The 21,376-nt window shown below is 42.2% G+C and overlaps 1 protein-coding gene across 12 annotated transcripts in view; it reads right to left on the bottom strand.

Annotated features, from left to right (window-relative positions):
- Positions 1-21,376, bottom strand: part of SNAP47 (synaptosome associated protein 47) — a 74,232-nt gene that overhangs the window by 14,585 nt on the left and 38,271 nt on the right. For 8 of the 12 annotated variants that reach the window (XR_014055988.1, XR_014055989.1, XM_081497884.1 and 5 more), the window contains 2 exons: positions 15,938-16,428; positions 9,378-9,502 (listed from right to left, as the gene is read on the bottom strand). Coding sequence is in view for 10 of the 12 variants with exons in the window: in XM_081497884.1 (XP_081354010.1) it covers positions 9,378-9,502; positions 15,938-16,428 (616 nt within the window). In the remaining 2 variants the exon portion in view is untranslated. The remainder of the gene's footprint in view (positions 1-9,377; positions 9,503-15,937; positions 16,429-21,376) is intronic. The other 4 variants (XM_081497885.1, XM_081497886.1, XM_081497887.1 and 1 more) reach the window with 1 other exon arrangement.

Genomic DNA, 21,376 nt, shown 5'->3' on the forward strand with positions numbered 1-21,376 from the left:
CCTGAGAAAACCACAATTCAGAAAGACACGTGTACCCCAACGCTCATTATAGCACTATTTACAACAGCCAGGACATGAGAGCAACCTAGACGTTCACTGACAGAGAAAGCCGTTGTGGTAACACACTGCCATATTTAAAATAGAGGTACAGCAAGGACCTACTGTATAGTACATAGAACTCTGCTCAATATTATGTGGCAGCCTGGATGGGAGGGCAGTTTGAGGGAGAATGGATACATGCACATGTATGTCCGATCCCTTCACTGATCACCTGAAACTATCACATTGTTAACTGGCTATACCCCAATAAAAATAAAGTTGGTTTTTTTAAAGTTCTACATATATGTAATAGAGTATTACTCAGCTATTAAAAGGAATGAATTTGATCAGCTGAACTGAGGTGGATGAACTTAGAGCCTGTTATACAAAGTGAAGTAAGTCAGAAAAAGACAAATATTGTATATTGACACATATATATGGAATCTAGGAAAATGGTACTGATGAACCTATCTATAGGGCAGGAATAGATATGCAGATGTAGAGAATGGATGTGTGGCCACAGCAGGGGAAGGAAAGAGTTGGATGAATTGAGAGTAGCATTGAAAAATATACATTACCATGCGTAAAACAGACTACTAGTAGGAAGTTGCTGTGCAACACAGGGAGTTCAGTCCAGTGTTCTGTGACTACCGAGTAGGCTGGGGGCCTGGGACAGGGTGGCAGGAGGGAGGCGCAAGAGGAAGGGGATATATGTATACTTGTGCCTGATTCATGTTTTTGTATGGCAGAAACCAAACAACACTGTAAAGCAATTATCCTCCAATTAAAAATAAATAAAAGATACATGTACCCCAATGTTCACTGCAACACTATTTACAATAGCCAGGACACAGAAGCAACCTAAATGTCCACTGACAGAGAACTGAATAAAGAAGATGTGGAACATACAAATATATATATATATGTATACACACACACACACACACACACACACACACACTGGAATATTACTCAGCCATTGAAAAGAATGAAATAATGCCATTTGCAGCAACATGAATGAACCTGGAGATTATCATACTCAGTCAAGTCAGACAAAGAAAGACAAATATCTTTCTTTGATATTTCATATGATATTGCTTATATGTGGTTGCTGTTGTTCAGTCACTCAGTCATGTCTGACTCTCTGCAACCCCATGGACTGCAGCATGCCAGGCTTCCCTGTCCTTTACCATCTCCTTAAGCTTGCTCAAACTCATGTCCATTGACTCAGTGATGCCATCCAACCAACTCATCCTCTGTCATTCCCTTCTCTTCCTGCCTTCAATCTTTCCCAGCATCAGGGTTTCTCTAATGAGTCAGCTTTTTGCATCAGATGGCCAAAGTATTGGAGTTTCAGCTTTAGCATCAGTCCTTCTAATGAATATTCAGGATTGATTCCCTTTAGGATTGACTAGCTTGATGTCCTTGCAGTCCAAAGGACTCTCAACAGTCTTCTCTGACACCACAGTTTAAAAGCATCAATTCTTCAGCACTTAGCCTTCTTTATGGTCCAACTCTCACATTCATACATTACTGGAAAACCCACAGCTTTGACTATATGGGCCTTTTCGGCAAAATAATGCCTCTGCTTTTTAATATGCTGTCTAGGTTTGTCATAGCTTTTCTTCCAAGGAGCAAGTGTCTTTTAATTTCATGGCTGCAGTCAGCATCTGCAGTGATTTTGGATCCCAAGAAAATAAAGTCTGTCACTGTTTCCACTATTTGCCATGAAGTGATGGGACCAGATGCCATGATCTTCGTTTTCTGAATGTTGAGTTTTAGGCCAGCTTTTTCACTCCCTTCTTTCACCTTCATCAAGAGGCTCTTTAGTTCCTCTCTGCTTTCTGTCATTAAGGGTAGTGTCATCTGCATATATGAGGTTATAGATATTTCTCCCAGCAATCTTGACTCCAGATTGTGCTTTATCCAGTCCAGCATTTCTCATGACGCACTCTGCATATAAGTTAAATAAGTAGGGTGACAATATACAGCCTTGATGTATTCATTTCCCTATTTTGAACCAGTCCGTTGTTCCATTTCCAATTCTAATTGTTGTTTCTTGAACTGCATACAGGTTTTGCAGGAGGCATGTAAGGTGGTCTGGTATTCCCATCTCTTTAAGAATTTTCCATGTGGAAAATTACATGTAGAACCCCCCTCAAAATGATACAAATGAACTTATAAACAAAACAGAAACAAGCACACAGACTTAAGACAATGAACTTGTGGTTACCAGGGGAGAAGGGTCGGGGGGAAGAAATAGATTGGAAGTTTGGGACTGACATGTACACACTACTGTATTTAAAAACAGATAATCAACAAGGGCCTACTATATAGCACAGTGAATTCTGCTCAGTATTCTGTAATAATGTTAATAGGTAGCAAATTTGAAAAAGAATAGATACATGTATAACAATCACTTTGCCATACACTTAAGACAAACAACACTGATAATTATGCTTCAATATGAAATAAAAATTTTTAAAAATAGTAGATATGACATGAAGATATGACAGATGGAATCATAATGAAATACAAATGGAGTACAATATAGGAGATAAATGAAATATCGAGAACATATGTAATGATTAGAAATAGAAGAGCCTGTAATAAAGTAAAAACTTAAAAAAACATTTTTTAAAAAGACACTTATGAAAAATTCAGCTAATAGGAAACCCAACAGGGAAGGACTGAAAGCGTCTGCAAGTTAGGAAAAGACAAGAATGCCTACTTTCACCACTGCTATACAGTACTGCTATGCACTGGAAGTCCTAGACAGAGCAAGTAGGCAAGAAAAAGAAATAGAAGGCATCCACACTGAAAAGGAAAAAGTAAAACTATCTTTATTTTTACATGTAATAGTAACCTGTGCTAGTGCTCATTTGTGTCCGACTCTCTGTAACCCCATGGACTGTAGCCCGCCAGGCTCCTTTGTCCATGGAACTTTACGGCAAGAATACTGGAGTGGGTCGCCATTTTCTACTCCGGGGGATATTCCCAATCCACATTTCTTGCATCTCTTGCCTTGACAGGCAGATTCTTTACCACTGCACCGCTTGGGAAGCCCCATTTTCATATGACATGATGCTGTACATAGAATATCTCAAAGAATGCACAAGAAAGCTAGAAGAACTAATTAACAAGTTTAGCAAAGTCATAGGATCAACACACAAAAATCAGTTGTGTTTCTATACAGCAGCAATGAAGAATCTGAAAAAGAAATTAAGAAAATAACCCCGACAAGGAAATAATATGGCAGCTAATTAAAAAGCTAAACATAAACTTATTCTACAACTAAGCAATTCTACTCTAAAGTATATCTACAAAAGAACGAAAGCAGAGACTCAGATACTTGTGCATGAATGTGCATGGCAGCAGTATTCACAATGGTCAAAAGCTGGAAATAATCTAAGTGCCCATCAGTGATGAACAGATAAACAAGGTATATTTTATCCATACAAGAGAATATTATTCACCTATAAAAAGGAAAGAAGTACTGATTCATGCTACAAGATGGATCAGCCTTGAAAACATCAAGCTAAGTGAAAGCCAGAAACAAAAGGATTATAACACGTAGAGGAGGCTCCTGTGCTGCGCTCAGTGGCTCAGTCACGTCCGACTCTGCGACCTGCCAGGCTCCTCTCTCATGGGACTTCCCAGGCAAGAAAAATATGGAGTGGCTTGCCATTTCCTACTCCAAGGGATCTTCCTGATCCAGGGATTGAACCCGCATCTCCTGCATTGGCAAGTGGATTCTTTACCACTGCACCACTTGGAAAGCCCATGGGAGGGTCCTAGAATAGGCAAATTCATAGAGACAGAGAGAAGATTAGACATTACCAGGAACTGGAAAGAGGTGAAATGTGGAGTTACTGTTTCACTATAACAGATTCTGTTGGGGTGAATAGAGAGCTCTGGAAATAAAACCATCAGTGGTGATGGTTGCAAAACATTTTTGAATGTAATTAATACTATTTATATAGTTAAAATAGAGGAAAAAAATTTTTTTAATAGTTAAAATGACAAGATTTTATTCTACATATTCTACCACAATAAAAAACATGGTTATAATATACATAACCTTCCACAGCCAGGTACTCAATAACAATATAATCAAACACTTGATTTTAAGACTTGAGGTTCATTCAAAAGCTGACCAAGAACACAGGAAAATGTTCTGAAGGGTGAACAAGTCATCCTCCAAAACAAAATGCCTGAGCATCTGTTTCTTGCCCCTCGGCATTCTACTTTCTGTACCACCAAGCAGCTGCCCTAGACTTTGTTCACTGAGATGCTGGTACATTCTGGAATCACAAAATCTTAGAGTTCCTTAGCTTCTTCCCTATCCACAGTTCCCAGGGGTAGTAGAAAGTACAGAATACATCCCCAAGATTCATCTGCGTGAGTATCTGGACCTGAAGGACAGGTGCCTCCTCCATGCAGCTCAGGTTTACACCACAGCCTCTATGTGAAGGAGGTCCAGTGCACCCACATAGCTTTCTCTGTCAACTGCAGAGGACACACAGCCACACACCTGGACTGGCCCTCTCATTCTGAACAGTCACTGTCGCAGACAACAAGGGCCTCTGCTAGAACGGTGACCATATCCAACATAATGGGAATCCTGAAGGCTGCTATGGAGAAGAGCTGGTTGTCCCAGGCAATTACAGAGGGCACCAGTGGGAGGCATGTGAAACCACAGCAAGCAGGGCTGGGCTAGGGGGTGGGGGCACCACGTGTCGTCTGTCTGCCAGAGCAGTGCTCATGGTTACCAGTGACCCAGCTAACCAACAGACCAGACAGGAAAACCAGAAATGAATAAGTAAGGCATGGCATTTTTCTGTAACTCAGCTTTCCTTTCATTGGGGCAGATTCTGCATTAGATGGTAGGTATACAAGTCACTGCCTTTGCTTTTCAGAAGTGGAGACTGAGGCCAGGGGAGCGAGGCAGCCTTCCGAGGACTAGAGACAACAGGCAGGGCTGGAGCCAGCGCCAGGATGCCAGGTTCCTAAGCCAGGGCTCATCCCAGGCCATATGCCCTTTCACTGAAATGTCCCCTGTATGTGGACAACAAAAGTTACTAGGTGCCTTTTCCTGGATATCAAGGCTCTGCTAATGGTCTAACATTTAGAAATGACATGCGATATGATGTCAGAAACATTTATTAGTAATTCACAATTAAGAGTAACATACATTTAAATAAACAGCCTACTTCATTTCTAATATTCAGACTGGTATCAAAGCCATAAATAAAAATACTAACCTTCTAACTGTACCCCATAATTAACAAATGAAATGAACTGTCTGAAAAAGATTCAGAAGACAGCAGAGGACAATAACAAGAGAACCTGAGGAGAATGAGTAAAAATCTGAAATCATCTCATCTCTCCTTATTTAAACATCTTCAATGATTCCAAACTACATATAGAACAAAATCCAGACTCCTTTGAGTGGACATGTCCAGCTCCCCATCCCCAGACCCCTCCACAGAGCCCACTCCAACAAAGGTGTTGGCATGCCCTCCCAGCACTGGCCAGTGGTCCTATAGCTGGTGGAATGTATTACCACTGCCTTTCTACTTTTGAAGGCCTACCACTTTAGCCATTCCCACCTTCATCCTAAGAAGTATCAGTTCTAGAATGTGCATTTCTGAGTTGTGGGTTAGTCTACTGCCACAGCTGATGAGAAGCATCATGAATTATCACTCCTCACTCATTATCTCATGACTTTGTCCTGACAATTATTCAAGGAAACCCAGATGTGTTGTCTTCTCCAAATAAATAAGTAATACACTGAAGCCAGTGCTATACAATCCCACTAATTCCGACATTTATTTTAGGCTAAAGATCAGTTATGCAAGAAATGAAAGATTCTTTTTTTTCCTGACTAGGAAAGGAGACATGAATTGGAACAAATTTAAATAACTGGGAAAAAAGTACAAAGAAAAAGACCAGAATGGTGGAGTTACTGAAGATGAAATGTATTTTATAATTTCTACAAAAAAGAAAGAAAAAAGAAAAAGAAAATAAGATTATCTTGTAATAAACCATAATGGAAAACAATGTGAAAAAGAATATAAATAGACACACACACACCATATAGAAAGAGAGAGAGAGAAAAAAGGACATTAATTTCTTAAGATAGTTAGCAAGGAGAGAGCCACGACATCCTTTCTGGCCTTGATTATCTCAGGAACGATCCAGTGAATTACCAGTGCAGATGCATGTGGAACTTGGCTCAGCTAATTAACGCAGAGACAAAAGGCCTGGCCCTCACTCATCTCCCCAGCACAGGCATCCACAGGACCGCCTTTTCAATAAACTCTTCTCCTCATGCCAGCTGACGAGCTACGTTTTCCAGTAAACCAACTTTCTGACTGAACTGAATGAATCACCTCAATTGTTAATTTTTGTGTTTTGCACTTATTGTTTATAAAGATACCACATACAGTAGGCAGGCTAAATGCCCAAATATAATCAAACAGAAAGTTCAAAACTGTGACCTAAAATCTTGCCATGAACCCACTCTGTGCAGCACTTCTCACTGGGAATGATGGAAGCATGCAGTGCAAGTCTGCGGCCGGGATGTTGACGAGCCTGATAAACCGTAGGACCAGGCCCAAGTCAGCTTTCCACTCTGATTCCTTCTTTGGTGAAAGATGGAGGAAGCGTGAAAAAAGAGCAAGCACAAGACACAGAAGTGGAGATTAAGAAGTTAGGAAGAAACTTTATATAAAATTGCAATGTCCTGAGGACAGAACCATGCCGTTTTTGTCTTATCACTTCCAAATGTGGTATCAAATACATGGGAGCCACAGATTTAGTAACAAAAGAGCAGGAGTTCTGAGGCAGGAAAGGTTAGCACATCAGACATTGGAAATGATTCACGGGATTCTGCCAAACCCATCTGAGGGACTCTGATTCCTCTCCCAGCCTCCTCCACCACGTGCCCTCCCACAGCGGATGGTGGACAGCCACAGCTACGCAGCAGATGGGGCCCAATTGTAGCCCACATGCCTGCAGCAGAGGCCCAGCACAGAGGGAGCTGGCACACTGCACTGAGCATGGCTGTTCCCTGAGGAAATTACGGCGAGTCTTCTCTCCAGCACCCCAACTGCAGTCTAAGTCACCAAAATCCATTTTCACGTAATGACTTTAATAGCATCTGCAGCAGAAACCACAGATGAATGGAGGGAGATTTTCTTGCATTTTCATTTTCCCTAGAAATTTAACTCATTCCTACCTATGCCTGAGCTTCAACTACACAGCTCAAAATTCTTCTCTAAATATGAAACATGTGTTTTACCTCAAAAAGACAACCTCGTATGAAACTACGTTCTCCCTGCAGGGAAGGAGAATGAGACAGCTAACTAGCACAAAGTCCTGCCCCTCCTGTGGGTAGGTCCTGCCAGCCCAACCGCTCAGGGATCACCACGTCCTCTGCCCCAAAGCCAGCATCCTGATTCATGACCATGGCATCTGCTATTCCCAGCACGGACGCCACAGGGCTCACTGAGACTTGTTGATGACAGTCAGGACCAACCGCACAGACACAAGCTTTCATGGGGAAGAATGGTGATCTCAGTGGTTACTGAGGAATCTTATTCTACTCTTAGCTGTTGGTGCATTCATCCTGATCTCTCCCATTCTGTCTAGCTAGCTTTTAGGGGACGAGCACACTGGACATGATAGTAGAGGTTGTTTATCTGAAATTGGAAGGACCCTCTCAAACTGCATGGCAACCAGTAGAATTAACAGGTAAGATTCTTACATTTCCCCTGAAAAAGCCACGTTCTTGTTCCACTCTCAACACAACTGTGGGACACAGAAGAGCTCATCCCAGCCATAGACATCTTCGTTGGAAGGTGAGAGAAGGGACCCAGATCCCACCAGTGTGAGGCCTATATGTACTGTCATTCACTTTCACGAGAACAGGTTAAGTTTGCCTTCACAGAGCAAAGCTTTCTCAAGTCCCAAGACAGACAAGATCTGCAGTGGTCTGGAGTCAATAAGCCTATCAAAAGAAGGGATTAGTAAGCTGCAAAATTTGCTAGTTGCAGCTAGAAAGCAGCATGTCTATGTATCGTTACTAAAAGTGATTAAGTTAGATCAGAAGGAACAAGTGACAAATGATGTATGTTTAAAATACCCCATAGTAAAAGATAAACACTTTTTCCCCCAAAAGGAAAAAGCTGAGCTTAAAGGAGTCTATGCCTATGTAGACACATAGTATAAAATTATTTAAAAACAGGTTTAAAAGACATACAGTCTCTTATATGCTTTGATGAAATTTGTGGGGTGCCACCAACAAAATAGTCTCTCTAAAATGGAGCCTGAATTTGATGGAGCCTCTAGATCTACAAACTGACCTACAGGAGTACCAAGGCAGAAAGTAGACAGCTCACCACCTGCTGGGAGGTGGGGAAACCAAGTAAGTAATATCTTGCAAGTTGCAAAATTTTGATAGAGAAACAATTCAGCTTTTTCATCAAATAAACTGCAAAGGAAGAAGAAGAGATGACAGAGGAAAGATGTGAATTGAAGGCACTTCACTAAATGCAACACAGGGGCCTTATGAGGATCCTGATCGGAACAAACATGTGACACATTTTTCTAAATGACGGAACTAAGGGAAACCTGAGCACTGGCTTGACGTCTGATGACACCAAGGAATCTACCTTTTACTTTTTTAAGGTGAGTACAGTATTGTGCTGATTTTTTAAAACAGTTCTTTTAAAGCTACTGAAATATTTATGAATGAAATGACACAATGTCTAGGTATTTGCTACATAATTATTTAAAAAGGAGAAAAAAAAGGCCCCTGTGTTGTCCAGCATTAACAAAGGAAGGTATATTGAAAAGTATTTCTCTCAAATATTGTTTACATTTCAATTTCCTGGACAAACAGTGGCAAGCCTTCTCAAGAACCAGTGTTCAACACTTGAGGGCAAGTGCCCTCAACTACACATGCCCAGGTAGTGCACACACAGATGGCCCACACACAGGTGCTGCACATGTATGCACACAGTGCATACACCACACACACATACATGTACATGTACAGAGCATATGTGTGCACACACACACATACAAGAGGCAAGACTACTGTGTGTGCACAGGAATGCTATGTGTATCTGCATGCCACAAAATGCAAGGAATCAGAATGGGCAATGCCTTTACTCTTTTTCAAGCCACAGGGAGCTGAGAAAATCAAGTGGATATCCCAACATTTCTGTATAGGTGAGAGGCAAGCATAAATCAGTGGAAAGTTGTTATTAGGCAAGAAAGAGAAGTAAGTTGCCTGCAGGGGAGGATATAACACCATGAATGCATGTTACCTGTCCCAGTTCCTGGGTGTCTTCCTCAGAAATTACTGGCTCGCTTGTCTGTAGCTGAAGTGGCCTCCCTTCCTGGCTCCCTGAGGAGGGCTCACAGTGCATGGCTTGGTCCATCAGTTCAGATGCTGAAATGTAAAGTCAAACAGAGTGGCATCTTCCAGAAGGTGTGAACAACACAAGGGCATTCAGAACTTTAGAAAAAGTAGTGTTTAAGGCCGTCAGAGCTCTTTAGGTTGACAGAGTGTTTTCACAGTCATCTATGGGTGTAGAGCCTCTGTGCTTGCCAGAGCAGTAAGTGTGGTGAACTCACTTGGCTGAGCCTCTGCTGAGCTGACTGAATGTGGGACCTGCCTGAGCCTTGCCTTCTGTCCCAACCCAGGGCTGCTTCGTTACCCAACACTGATCGGAGTGTACAACACGGTAAATACTAGGGATCTTGTTCTATAACTGGCTTTGAGAAGAAAGATCTTTTATCCAGGAGTGGATATTATTTAATTGCTAAGTTGTGTCCAACTCTTTTGTGACCCCATGGACCTTGTAGCCCACAAGGCTCCTCTGTCCATGGGATTTCCCAGGCAAGAACACTGGAGTGGGTTACCATTTCCTTCTCTGGTTTATTTATTAGGATGCTGGAGAGATGAAAGCATATTGGTCTGAGAACCAGCATCTGGATTCCAGGACCAACTCCTTTGAGCAGCTTGCTCTGCTTCAGCAGAATGGGAGGGCAGAGATGGGACACTCCCACTTCCTTCCAAGGACCCTCAGAGCAGTAAGCAGCGCTGCCTTCTGGCAGAGTGGCCTAGAGCAGCTGATAAGTGCATTGTTAGGAAAGGAAATTCATCTTGGGGTCAAGTTCTTGCTGGGCCTGAAGAGTAGGAATACAGCTGGTAACTCTAGGATATGCTAACTGCACAAGTCCCTCCTCCCAGGGGAGAGAAGAGCCACCTCCAACAGATACACAAACATCCCCTTATTCTTATTACTTAAAAAGTTTCTTACAAACTAACACTCCCTGAAATTTCCTAACTGAACAGAGAAGACATGAGGATGAGAGCACGTTTCTTGAGATACTAGAGAGGAAGAGTCTCGGTCAGAGAGAGTGAGCTCAGGAACCAGTTGGTACAAAGCAAACCTGCACGGAGGAAAGAGCAGGGGCTCTACAGTGCAGACCTGAGCACTCCCCAAACCTGTCTCCTCCGGGAAGGAGGCCCTGTGAGAGACTGCTTGCCTTGTAACTGTGCACACCTGTGCGAAGTGCAGCCTACATAGAACTGCTACACCATCACATACACCTTGGGAGTCACAACACAAAAACCCCAGGACATACCATGCACTTGGGTGTGCTTTTCTATTCTTTAGATAAAGTGCCACTACTCCATCATCCTAAGGGCTTATTAAATAGAGAACTTTCCATAGCATACAACTCACTGTTGGTTGGTCTTACAAGACCTAAATGTCACTAAGATGTTACCTAATAAAAAGCACTTTTCTAACACATTAGCAACAGAACCATCAGAGCTAAACTAGACAACAGACGGCGTTGTTCTACCAATTATTATCAGCCTAAAGGAAAAGCTAACTAATGTACCTGACCTTAAAATGTTATCAAGTGCACTTCATTTGTCTATGTTAACAGTGGTTCTCTGGCCTAATGGGTGAAAGTGAACTCCTCAGTCAGCCTATACCCTTCTCCCTAGTCTGCTCCCTGACCCTGTAGACTTCTGTTCCTGCCACCCTGGCACCCTGACCCAGCATACTGGCTCTGCCCACCATGCACCCCACTGTACATGTCATGCAGACAGATGTCCCCTAGCCCAAGTCTGGAGACATGTTTTCTACTCAGCCCTTTCATTATAGCAATCTTCCCTCATCTGTCCTGGTACCATTCAGTTTATACACCTGGTACCATTCAGTTTATACAGTGACAGTAACTTGCTTGGTTGGTACTGCACTGCTATTTATCTCTTTCAGCATTTTTGGAACTAGGATCTCCCCAACTAGCTTCTCCAGGAGCAAGGCCCACGTCTAATTCACACTTGTGCGCTTGTGCCCAGCACTGTGCTCCTTCACTGTCACTCTGGTTTCCATTTAAACAGCCATAGCTGTATTACAGGCAGAAACATTATTATTTTTAAATTTTTAACAAATGGGATTGAACAATCAGAAAATCACAACTGAAGACTTTTCTTCCTGGAATATGCTAATCAGAGATGTTTCTCACAATGAGCTGTGGCATCACCAGGATCCTGCCTAGTACAAAACTCGGCCACCCTCAGAAATGTGTGCTGAGACCTGGGTTGCTAAGTCAGTTACTTTAATGCTTTGAACTATCTTCTGAAAAAAATTAATTTGATGCAGTATAAGATGGTTTTGTCTCAGAAATCAATAGCATTAATAATTAAACAAAATAAGCACAAATTGTTCAGCTACGTGAGAACTTACAGATGATTCCACTTTCTAAGAACAAGGAGGCATCAAAGGGAGCCCTGAGCAAGGACTGGACTGGCAGGGACAGTGCTGGGACGCAAAAGTCACCTTTGTGCATCAGACACAGACTGGTCACCTCACCTCAAGTTCAGAGCAAAGACCACCAGGGCCTGACCTGCAAGCAGAAAAACTGCTTCAAGTCTGTCTAGTCATGAGCAAATCCTTCTCCCTATCCTTGGGCCCCAAATACCCCACTGATGACACAGGAAAATGCCTACTCTATCCAGCAGCTTATATAACTGGAGTGGGAAGCCCTTTCAGAAAAAAAACACAAAATGCCCCATGTTCTCAGTGTTAACAGGAGGTATATAAGGGAGAGAAAGCTGAAATGGAGAGAGATAGTAGTCTCAACTAATTACAATTTTTAAAAAACTTACTTTGCAAATTTACAAAATTACATGGTATACAGCTTGGACCTGTGGGTCCTCGGAAGGGATCAAGGGGTTGAGGGTCAAGCAGCTCTCCGAGGGTCTGTCGATAGTCAGGGATCACCATGTCCTAACAACCACATGGGGCCTGTTTGAAGTCAGGGAAGTGCTCGTGTCCTAGTGACCACACGGCGTCTGTTGGCGCTAAGCATGGTGCTGTGTCCCAGGGTCAGAACTTCAATGCTTCAAAAGACAGTCCTACATTAATGACCTTGTGCAGAGACTTCAATGCCTCAGAATTTATCTACCATTTTACAGAGATGCAGGTGCTAAGCAAGATTTCTACAGGGTCAGTGAATGGGAAACCAGTCTCCTTAAATTAGATGGTCAGTGAAGACCCCTCTCAGAAGGCAACTGTTAGCAAACAGTGAAAACAAAACTCAGTACCAAAAAACTCTTTAAAAATGCTATGCACGGACCTTGCTCTTTTGATAAGAGCTCTGTAGTTTTCCTCCCCAAACCCATCACCCCAGTGGATCATGAGACAACATGGAACAAGGTCCAGCTTGGGAAAAGGCTACAAAACCTGACCACTGTCAAGATCATCAAAACAAGGGGAGTCTGAGAATTCGTAATAGTCAAGATGAGTCCAAGGAGATGAGACACCAAAATATCATGTGGGATCCTGGATAGGATTCTGGAACAGTAAAACTTAAGGAAATCTGGATAAAAGATGGAATTAGTGAGTAAAGATGTATCGATATAGATAGGTTCATTAGTTGTGACAATGAACAATACTAATGCAAGATGACAAGAATAGGGGAAACTGGGTGTAGGAGATACGGGTACTCTCTGTACTATCCTCACAACTTTTCCTTAAGTCTGAAACTATTCTAAAATTTAAAAGATTACTTTAAAGACACTGTGCAGGCAAACAGCAATTTGCAACTGCTCCTTCTTAAGGTGGAATCTTCCCACCTGCATCATTTCCAGCCCTTCAAGCCCAGGAGACTCTCCTCCTCCCCCAGTCCCAGCCTGGCCACTGGGGCCCTCAATCTGTCTACACTATACATTACAACAAAGGTCTCTGGAAAGTTCTTCTGGACTCTGGTTCTTAACAAACACTGGTCCACTATTACTAGATCGCCACCTTCTGGCCACACATTTTACTAAACTAGCTAACTGAGGAGAGAAATACGTTTCTGAGATGTCACAGTCATGGTTTCTATCTCCACTGTTTCTGCTGTTTCCCATACAGAAAAGTAAAAACAGAGGTGCTGACAGATACAACAAGAAAGGTAACAGTGAGAAGTAGGTTCTCATTCCTGGGCTTGACAGGACCACTGTGAAGTTCCAAGCAAACGAGATATCCTCTTGCTTACTGAACTCAGCATGCCGGCTTCTTCCAAACAAAACTCACCAGCTGCACCCCTCCAAATCCACAGCTGTAAGGTACACCTGCCCTGCCTGGGCAAGGCAGCTTCACAAGGGGAGGATGGCACTTCACGCTCAGTCCAGACTCAGACACACTGCAGGGACCCCACCCAGAAGCTAAAGTCAGCACTGAAATGAAAACCAATCTGTCACGGTGGACGTGGCTCAGCTCATCCCATATATATACAATCCGTTACTGGGGTGGGTGAGGCCACAGTCCCCAGTTACTCAACCCAACCCTAATCTAACTGTTGCTGGGAAGGTGTTTGTAGATGTGGTGAAGCTCTCAATCAGTTAACTTTAGGGGAGGGGGTCTATCCTATACAATCTGGTGGGCCTGGTTCAATCAGCTGAAAAACCTTAAAGGTATAATATCTGCAGCTTCCCTGAGAAGAAAGACATTCAGCCTCTGCTCAGCAGCCTCAGTTTGTGAGCAAGAGGTCCATTTTCCCCTTCCAGATGGGCGGCCCTGCAAATCTGTACTCGCTTAGCTTCCTACAGTCTGATCACAGCTGCAGAGTCCCTGGCACTCACTCCCTGCTCCTCTCTAGCCCCACCTGCCACCTGTATGCCTAGAGTCAGAGCTTATCATCCCATCTTCCTCGGGGTCTGCCCTCCATGACAGTGAGGCCCAGCAAGCTTGCACTCTTCTCACTTGTACAGTATGACTTTCTGTGCCACACAAGACATGCTCCCATCTGCCATCTCATTTGTAACATTCTGTGCCATGTTCTCTCTCTGAAACCACCATCCCTAACAAGACCCACGAATCGAATGTGGTAGAGCTCCATGAGAAGAAGGATGGTTTTCAGGACTATAGGTACCTGGCATCATGCCTGGTATAGACGGATTCTTCAACAGCACTGTTAAAACCAGTAGCCCACAGTGCTCTGCATCTGGCCCCACCAGCCAGGCCCTCCTTCTCACTGCTGAGGCTCCCCCAGAGGAAAACAGTAGTGATGAGGACTCAGAGACTTAGGTTATCAGAGGAGCTAACCAGACTGAGCTTGCAGATGGCCTTTCCTGAAGGGTCCTTCGGGTCAGGATCTGATGCTGGCCGGTATAGTCTACCCTCTTTGGCCCTTTTATGTAAACAGATTACATACTGAAATCAATTACTTAAGAGGGAAAGGAAATGAAAGGAACTGGAATAGTAGCAAACATACCTGTTACAAACAAACTCTAACAACTGAAGTTAATCAGCAAAGATTATTACTTATTAGAAAAACCACTATAACAAGGAAGTAATGTCAACTGTAATGTTAGTATTAGAAAACAGAAGAATATTTTATGACTTTGGGATTTCTTAAGCAGGGCTCAAAAATAAACTTAAGGGGAAAAGTGGTGGATCTGACCACAGCAAAATTAGAAGTTTCTGTAATGGAGGCTGACAGTCTGGGAGAAGTATTTGTAGCTTCTAAATCAACGAGGGATGAATATCTAGAATGAATAATGAACCCCTATAATTGTATCAGAGAGAAAAAAGCCTAGTAGAAAAACGAAAACAAACAGAACGAGCAACCCACAGAGAAAAATCTGCGAGACCAGAAAGCAACTAAAAGGCGTCTGATTATTTCATCTCACAATCAAAAAACTAAAAATACCATCAAGATACCACTGGACACCCTCACATCCATATGTCCTGCCACCCACACTGGACCCTGGGGCCAGACTCAGCTACACCCTCCACACCCAACACAGACCTGCAAGAGGATTCTGCAGCCACACTGCCAAGAAAAGCAAAGGTTTCATGATCTTTGTAGACGCTAAAAATCACACAAAAATTATGCTGCATAGTTATCAAAAATTCTGATATCCAAACACACATCTGGAAGGTGAGCTTGGAAGACCTCAACTAAGTGCCAAGAAAACCAAGAGTGATGCAGGGTCTGGGTGGAGACACACCAGAGCAGGTGGAGATGATGCTAGTTAAGACCCTAAAGTGTTGGTTCTCAAATCAGAGGAAAGAGGTGAAAACATCTAACTTGGGAGCTTTCCTTCTTTCGGAAGTGTCACCAAAATCTTTCTGACCTACTTGGAAACCACAGCTCCAAAGGAAATGATAAACTGAGTGATCTGATATTCAGAGGGTAAATACTAAGAAAAATGGTCTGAAAATATTTTTATTTACAAGCAAAGGGGCAGCTGCTAGTGAGCTGAAACTAGCAGTTGCCATATGTGATGCATCATGGTAAGTATGCACCATGGGTGTGCTGAGTTTGACTGTGACTTTACAGGTTTTGTGCACAGACTGTTTTGATGATCACTCACCTGCGTGCCAGACTGAATAGCCCTTCTCTGCTAGGGAAGAGGTTCTAGTGCTTCTGAGCATCATGGCAACTTCTAATAACTCGATCTTCTTGCTGAACTGTACTTCCAAAATGGGGATAACCTCTGGCATCTTGGCAGATATCAAACGATAAGTTATATCTGGCTTCCCAATGAACCGCTGGCGGATGCTAATTTCATAAGGTGTGTGAACCTTGATGTCATCTACATCTTCTCTTTCGAATCTGTGCATGAGCAAAGAATCTGAGTTGTAGATTTCCAACCCAGAAACACGGACAGTGAGCCTTCCCGGTTTAACATGAGATTCTGTTCTTTGGGAAATAACAGCAGGAACTTGGATCACTATCCCTTCTTTTCCAAAAGCTTTGGAGTTAGCCATTGGGGTGTCCCACTTGGGCTTTGTTTCTGATGGCATCTTCCAAAGCTTGGCGCCAAAGGGCCACCAAGAAGGAGACTCCAGCTCAGTCAGCAACCTAAAAAAGCAAACAAAACACAGAAAGTAGACAATCAGTTGTTAATTTTTTTTTGGAAAATTGCTTTGACCTTTATAAAGAATGTTACCATTTTATAGCTTTCTTTTCCACAAGCACTCCAAGCAGCAGCAAAAGCAGGAATTATTATCTTCATGTTTTAAAAAAGAAAACTGAGGCTAAGAGCAGTGGGACATTTGTCTACAGATACAAAGATAACCAGGAGTAGAGACACAACAAGAACATCTTCTGACTAGAATACTGCTGTTTTCACACTTGACCGGGGGTAGTTTTGACCAAAATAAATCCTGATCATAACCTTTAGAGAGCTATCTAATAGAACTTTCTGCAGTAATCTATATTACCTAATCCAGTAATGGAGACACGTGGCTACTGGGCACCTGAAATATAGCTAATGCAATGATGAACTGAATTTTAAACTTAATTTTAATGTGGCTAGTGGCTATCATATTGGACAACATAGCTCTAATTTAACCACTAATACATCAAGAGATATATCTAAAAAGTCAGTAAGAAAGGAAAACTGGAAGCAAGAAAGGAAAAGCAAAGGAACAAAAGAGCAAATCAAATAAACAGGAAACAAATAACAAGATAGTAGAATTATCACAACCCTATTAGTAATCATACCAAACGTAAGTGGACTAAATTCTCTAACTAAAAGGCACATGGTCAGTCTAAATAAAACACAGTTATATCTTGTTGACAAGAAGCAACATGAAATATAAAAACACACGACAGACTGAAAGTAAAGGGACTGGAAAAGTAAAATGAAAAAATAACATGCCAAAAATAAACTTTAAGACAAAAAATGTTACTGGGAAAAGAGGGACAATGCATAATAATAAAAGAGTCAATCTAAAAAAAAAAGACTTAATGGCAGTAAATATGCATGCATCTAAAAACCGAACTTCAAAATTCATTAAGCAAAAACTGACAAAACTAAAAGTAGTCGCAGGTTTTAAGAAATTTCTCTCCATAACTGATACAGCAAGAAGACAAAGGTAATTAGTAAGAAAATAGAAATTTTGAACAATACTATTCAACCATCTCAACTGATACCTCCAAATGCTGAATGCACTCTTTGAAGTATATTCAGAACATAAACAATAACAACAAAAAGAATATATTATATAATGGAGTGGTCAAGATGGCACAGAATGAACACCTTTACTTCCTCCCACAGGTAAACCAAAATTATGACTACTTACAGAGGAGCTATCAATGAGAAGGACCTGAAGACTAGCAGAAAAGATTTCCCAAAACTAAGGATATCAAGAAGGAACTACAATGAGATGGGTAGGAGCAGTGGAGTTGCAGCATAGTTAAAACCCACATCCCCAGGTAGATGACATACAAAAGGGTGGGCAATCACAACTGCAGAGGTTCTCCCCAAGAAGTAAGGGGTCCAAGCTCCATACTTGGCTCCCCAACCCAGGGGTATTACACTGGAAGATAAGCTCCATAACAACTGACTTGGAAGGTCAGCGAGTCTTGTGTAAGAGAAAGCTAGAGGGCTCTAGGAAAAGAGAAATGCTTCTCTTAAATGACACAAAGTATCACATGCTCAGAGACCTGGCAAAGAGGGAGTAATTTCAACGGAGTCTAGATCAGACCTACCTGTTACACTTGGAGAAGCCTGCCAGGGAGGTAGGAGGCCACCAGAACTCCCCCTGGGGGCACAGATGCTGGTGGCAGCCATTTATGGAAGCTATTTAGGTTCTATCATGAGGATATTGATGCTGGCAAGTGCATCAGTGGATGCACTTCTTTGGAGTCTAGACTATCGGCACTGGAACATGGTTCCACCCACTAGCAGGTGGCCAACAGTCCTGGGACCTCCCACACTGCACAGCCATGACCCTGACAGCCAGCAGGCAGAGACCCCAGTCCTGGACCAACAGAGCTGTAGCCAGCCACACAAGAACCTGGCATCACCCACCAATGGATAAGAATCAGCTCTGGGACCCCGGGCCCTACAGGCAACTATATGGGAACAGGTTCCGATCATAATCAGGCAGGCTCCAGCCCTGGGAGTTTCAAGGTCCTTGCTTCACATACTAGCAAGCCAGCACTAGTATTGGGACTCACCAGCTCTTGCAGACAGGAGCCCAAGGCTGGTAGGCCCAAAAGTCAACTGTACTGGGACCAGACACCACCTACCAGGAAACTAAAATATTTGAAGTGAATGAAACTAAAAACATGATATACAAAAATATAGTGGAATGCAAACAAAGCAGTCATGAGAGGGAAATTCATACCTCTCAATGCATATATTTGAAAACCTCTTGTTATTCAGTTGCTCAGTCATGTCCAGCTTTTTGAGACCCCATGGACTGCAGCACACCACCAGGCTTCTCTGTCCTTCACTATCTCCTGGAGTTTGCTCAAACTCATGTTCATTGAGTCGGTGATGCTACCCAACCATCTCTTCCTCTGCTGCCCCCTTCTCCTCCTGACCACAATCTTTTCGAGCAGTAGGGTCTTTTCCAATGAGTCGACTCTTCCCATTAGGTGGCCAAAATACTGGAGCTTAAGCTTCAGCATCAGTCCTTCCAACGAATATTCAGGGTTGATTTCCTTTAGGATTGACTACTTGATCTCCTTGCAGTCCAAGGGACTCACAAGAGTCTTCTCCAGCTCCACATTTAAAAACGATCAGTTCTTTGGTGCTCAGCCTTCTTTATGATCCAACTCTCACATCCAAGGATGTCTACTGGAAAAACCATAGCTTTGACTATACAGACTTTTGTTGGCAAAGTGATGTCTCTGCTTTTCACTCTCTAGGTTTGTCACAGCTGTCCTCTCAAGGAACAAGTATCTTTTAATTTCATGGCTGCAGTCATGGTCTGCAGTGATTTTAGAGCCCAAGGAAAGAAAATCTGTCACTGTTTCCACTTTTTCCCCTTCTATGTGCCATGAAGTGATGGGATCAGATGGCATGATCTTAGTTTTTTGAATGTTGAGTTTTAAGCCAGCTGTTTCACTCTCCTCTTTCACCCTCATCAAGAGGCTCTTTAGTTCCTCTTCACTTTCTGCCATTAGAATGGTATCATCTGCCTATCTGGGGTTGTTGCTAATTCTCTCAGCAATCTTGGTTCCAGCTTGTGATTTATCCCAGCCTGGCATTTTGCACGATGTACTCTGCATCTAAGTTAAATAAGCCGGGTGACAATATACAGCCTTGACATACTCCTCTCCCAATTTCGAACCAGTCTATTGTTCCATGTCCAGTTCTGACTATTGTTTTTTGATCTGCATATAGGTTTCTCAGGAGACAGGTAAGGTGGCCTGGTATTCTCATCTCTTTAAGAGTTTTCCACAGTTTGTTGTCCTCCACACAGTCAAAGGCTTTAGCATCATCAATGAAGCAGAAGCAGAAGTTTGCCTGGAATTCCCTTGCTTTCTCTATGATCCAACAAATGTTGGTAATTTGATCTCTGGTTCCTCTGCCTTTTCTAAATCCAGCTTATACATCTGGAAGTTCCCAGGTCATATACTGTTGAAGGCTAGCTTGAAGGATTTTGAGCATGACCTTGCTAGCATGTGAGATGAGCACAACTGTATGGTTTGAACATTCTTTGCTGTTGCCCTTTTTTGAGACTGGAATAAAAACTGACCTTTTCTAGTCCTGTGGCCATTGCTGAGTTTTCCAAATTTGCTGACATATTGAGTACAGATAGCACTTTAACAGCATTGTCTTTTAGGATTTTAAATAATTCAGCTGGAATTCCACCACTCCCACTAGCTTTGTTCGTAGTGATGCCTCCTAAGATCCACTGGACTTTATGTAAAACTCCAGGATGTCTGGCTCTAGGTGAGTGATCATACCATGGTTATCCAGGTCATTAAGACCAATTTTGTATAATTTTTCTGTCTCCTCTGTTTTTGTTAGGTCTTTGATGTTTCTGTCCTTTATCATGTCTATCCATCTCTGCACAAAATGCTCCCTGATATCGTCAACTTTTTGGAAGAGATCTCTAGTCTTTCCCATTCTATTGTTTTCCTCTATTTCTCTGCATTGTTTACTTAAGAAGGCTTTCTTATATCTCCTTCATATTCTCTGGAACTCTGCATTCAGTTGGGTGTATCTTTCCCGTTCTCCCTTGCCTTTCACCTCTCTTCTTTTCTCAGCTATTTGTAAAGCCTCCTCAGACCACCACTTTGCCTGCTTGCATTTCTTTTTCATTGGGATGGTTTTGATCAACACGTCCTGTACAATGCTAGGAACCTCCACCCATAGTTCTTCAGGCACTCTGTCTACCAGATCTAACCCCTGAATCTATTCGTCACCTCCACTGTATAATCATAAGGGATTTGATTTAGGCCAGACCTGAATGGCCTAGTGGTTTTCCCCTATTTTCTTCAACTTAAGCCTGAATTTTGAAATCAGGAGATCATGAAAACTTCTTAGGAAGGATTAAAATCAGTGGTCGAAGCCTCTACCTCAAAAAGTTACAAATTATACACAGAGAAAGTAGAAGGAAAAGTAGGAAACAATGAAAAGGAAAACAGAAAAATTACAAAACATCTTTGAAGTAATTTTAAAAATTAAACCCCTAGCAAGAAATAATAAAGAAAAAAAATTGAACAAGAGCGGGAACAAACAACCTGAAAAATAAAACAGGCTTAAGTAATTTAATAGTCGTCAATTATTACACTGTTAAGATGGCAAAACTCTCCCAAAATGACACATTCAACCCAATTTCTATCAAAAGCCCAATTGGCTTTTGTGTAGAAACTGGCTAGCTGATCCTAAAATTCACATGAAAATGCAAGGGACCCAGAATAGCCAACAATCTTGAAAAAGGAGAACAAAATTAGACTCCTATTACCTCATTGCAAAACTTACTACAAAGCTATAGAAATGAAGATGGTGTAGTGCTGGTATAAAGTTATATATATGAATGAAATAGAATTCAGAGTTCAGAAA

This window comes from Giraffa tippelskirchi, chromosome 6 (genome assembly GCF_054371585.1).
Source record: "Giraffa tippelskirchi isolate mGirTip1 chromosome 6, T2T-mGirTip1v1.2.pri, whole genome shotgun sequence".
In the NCBI taxonomy this organism is placed as follows: Eukaryota; Metazoa; Chordata; class Mammalia; order Artiodactyla; family Giraffidae; genus Giraffa; species Giraffa tippelskirchi.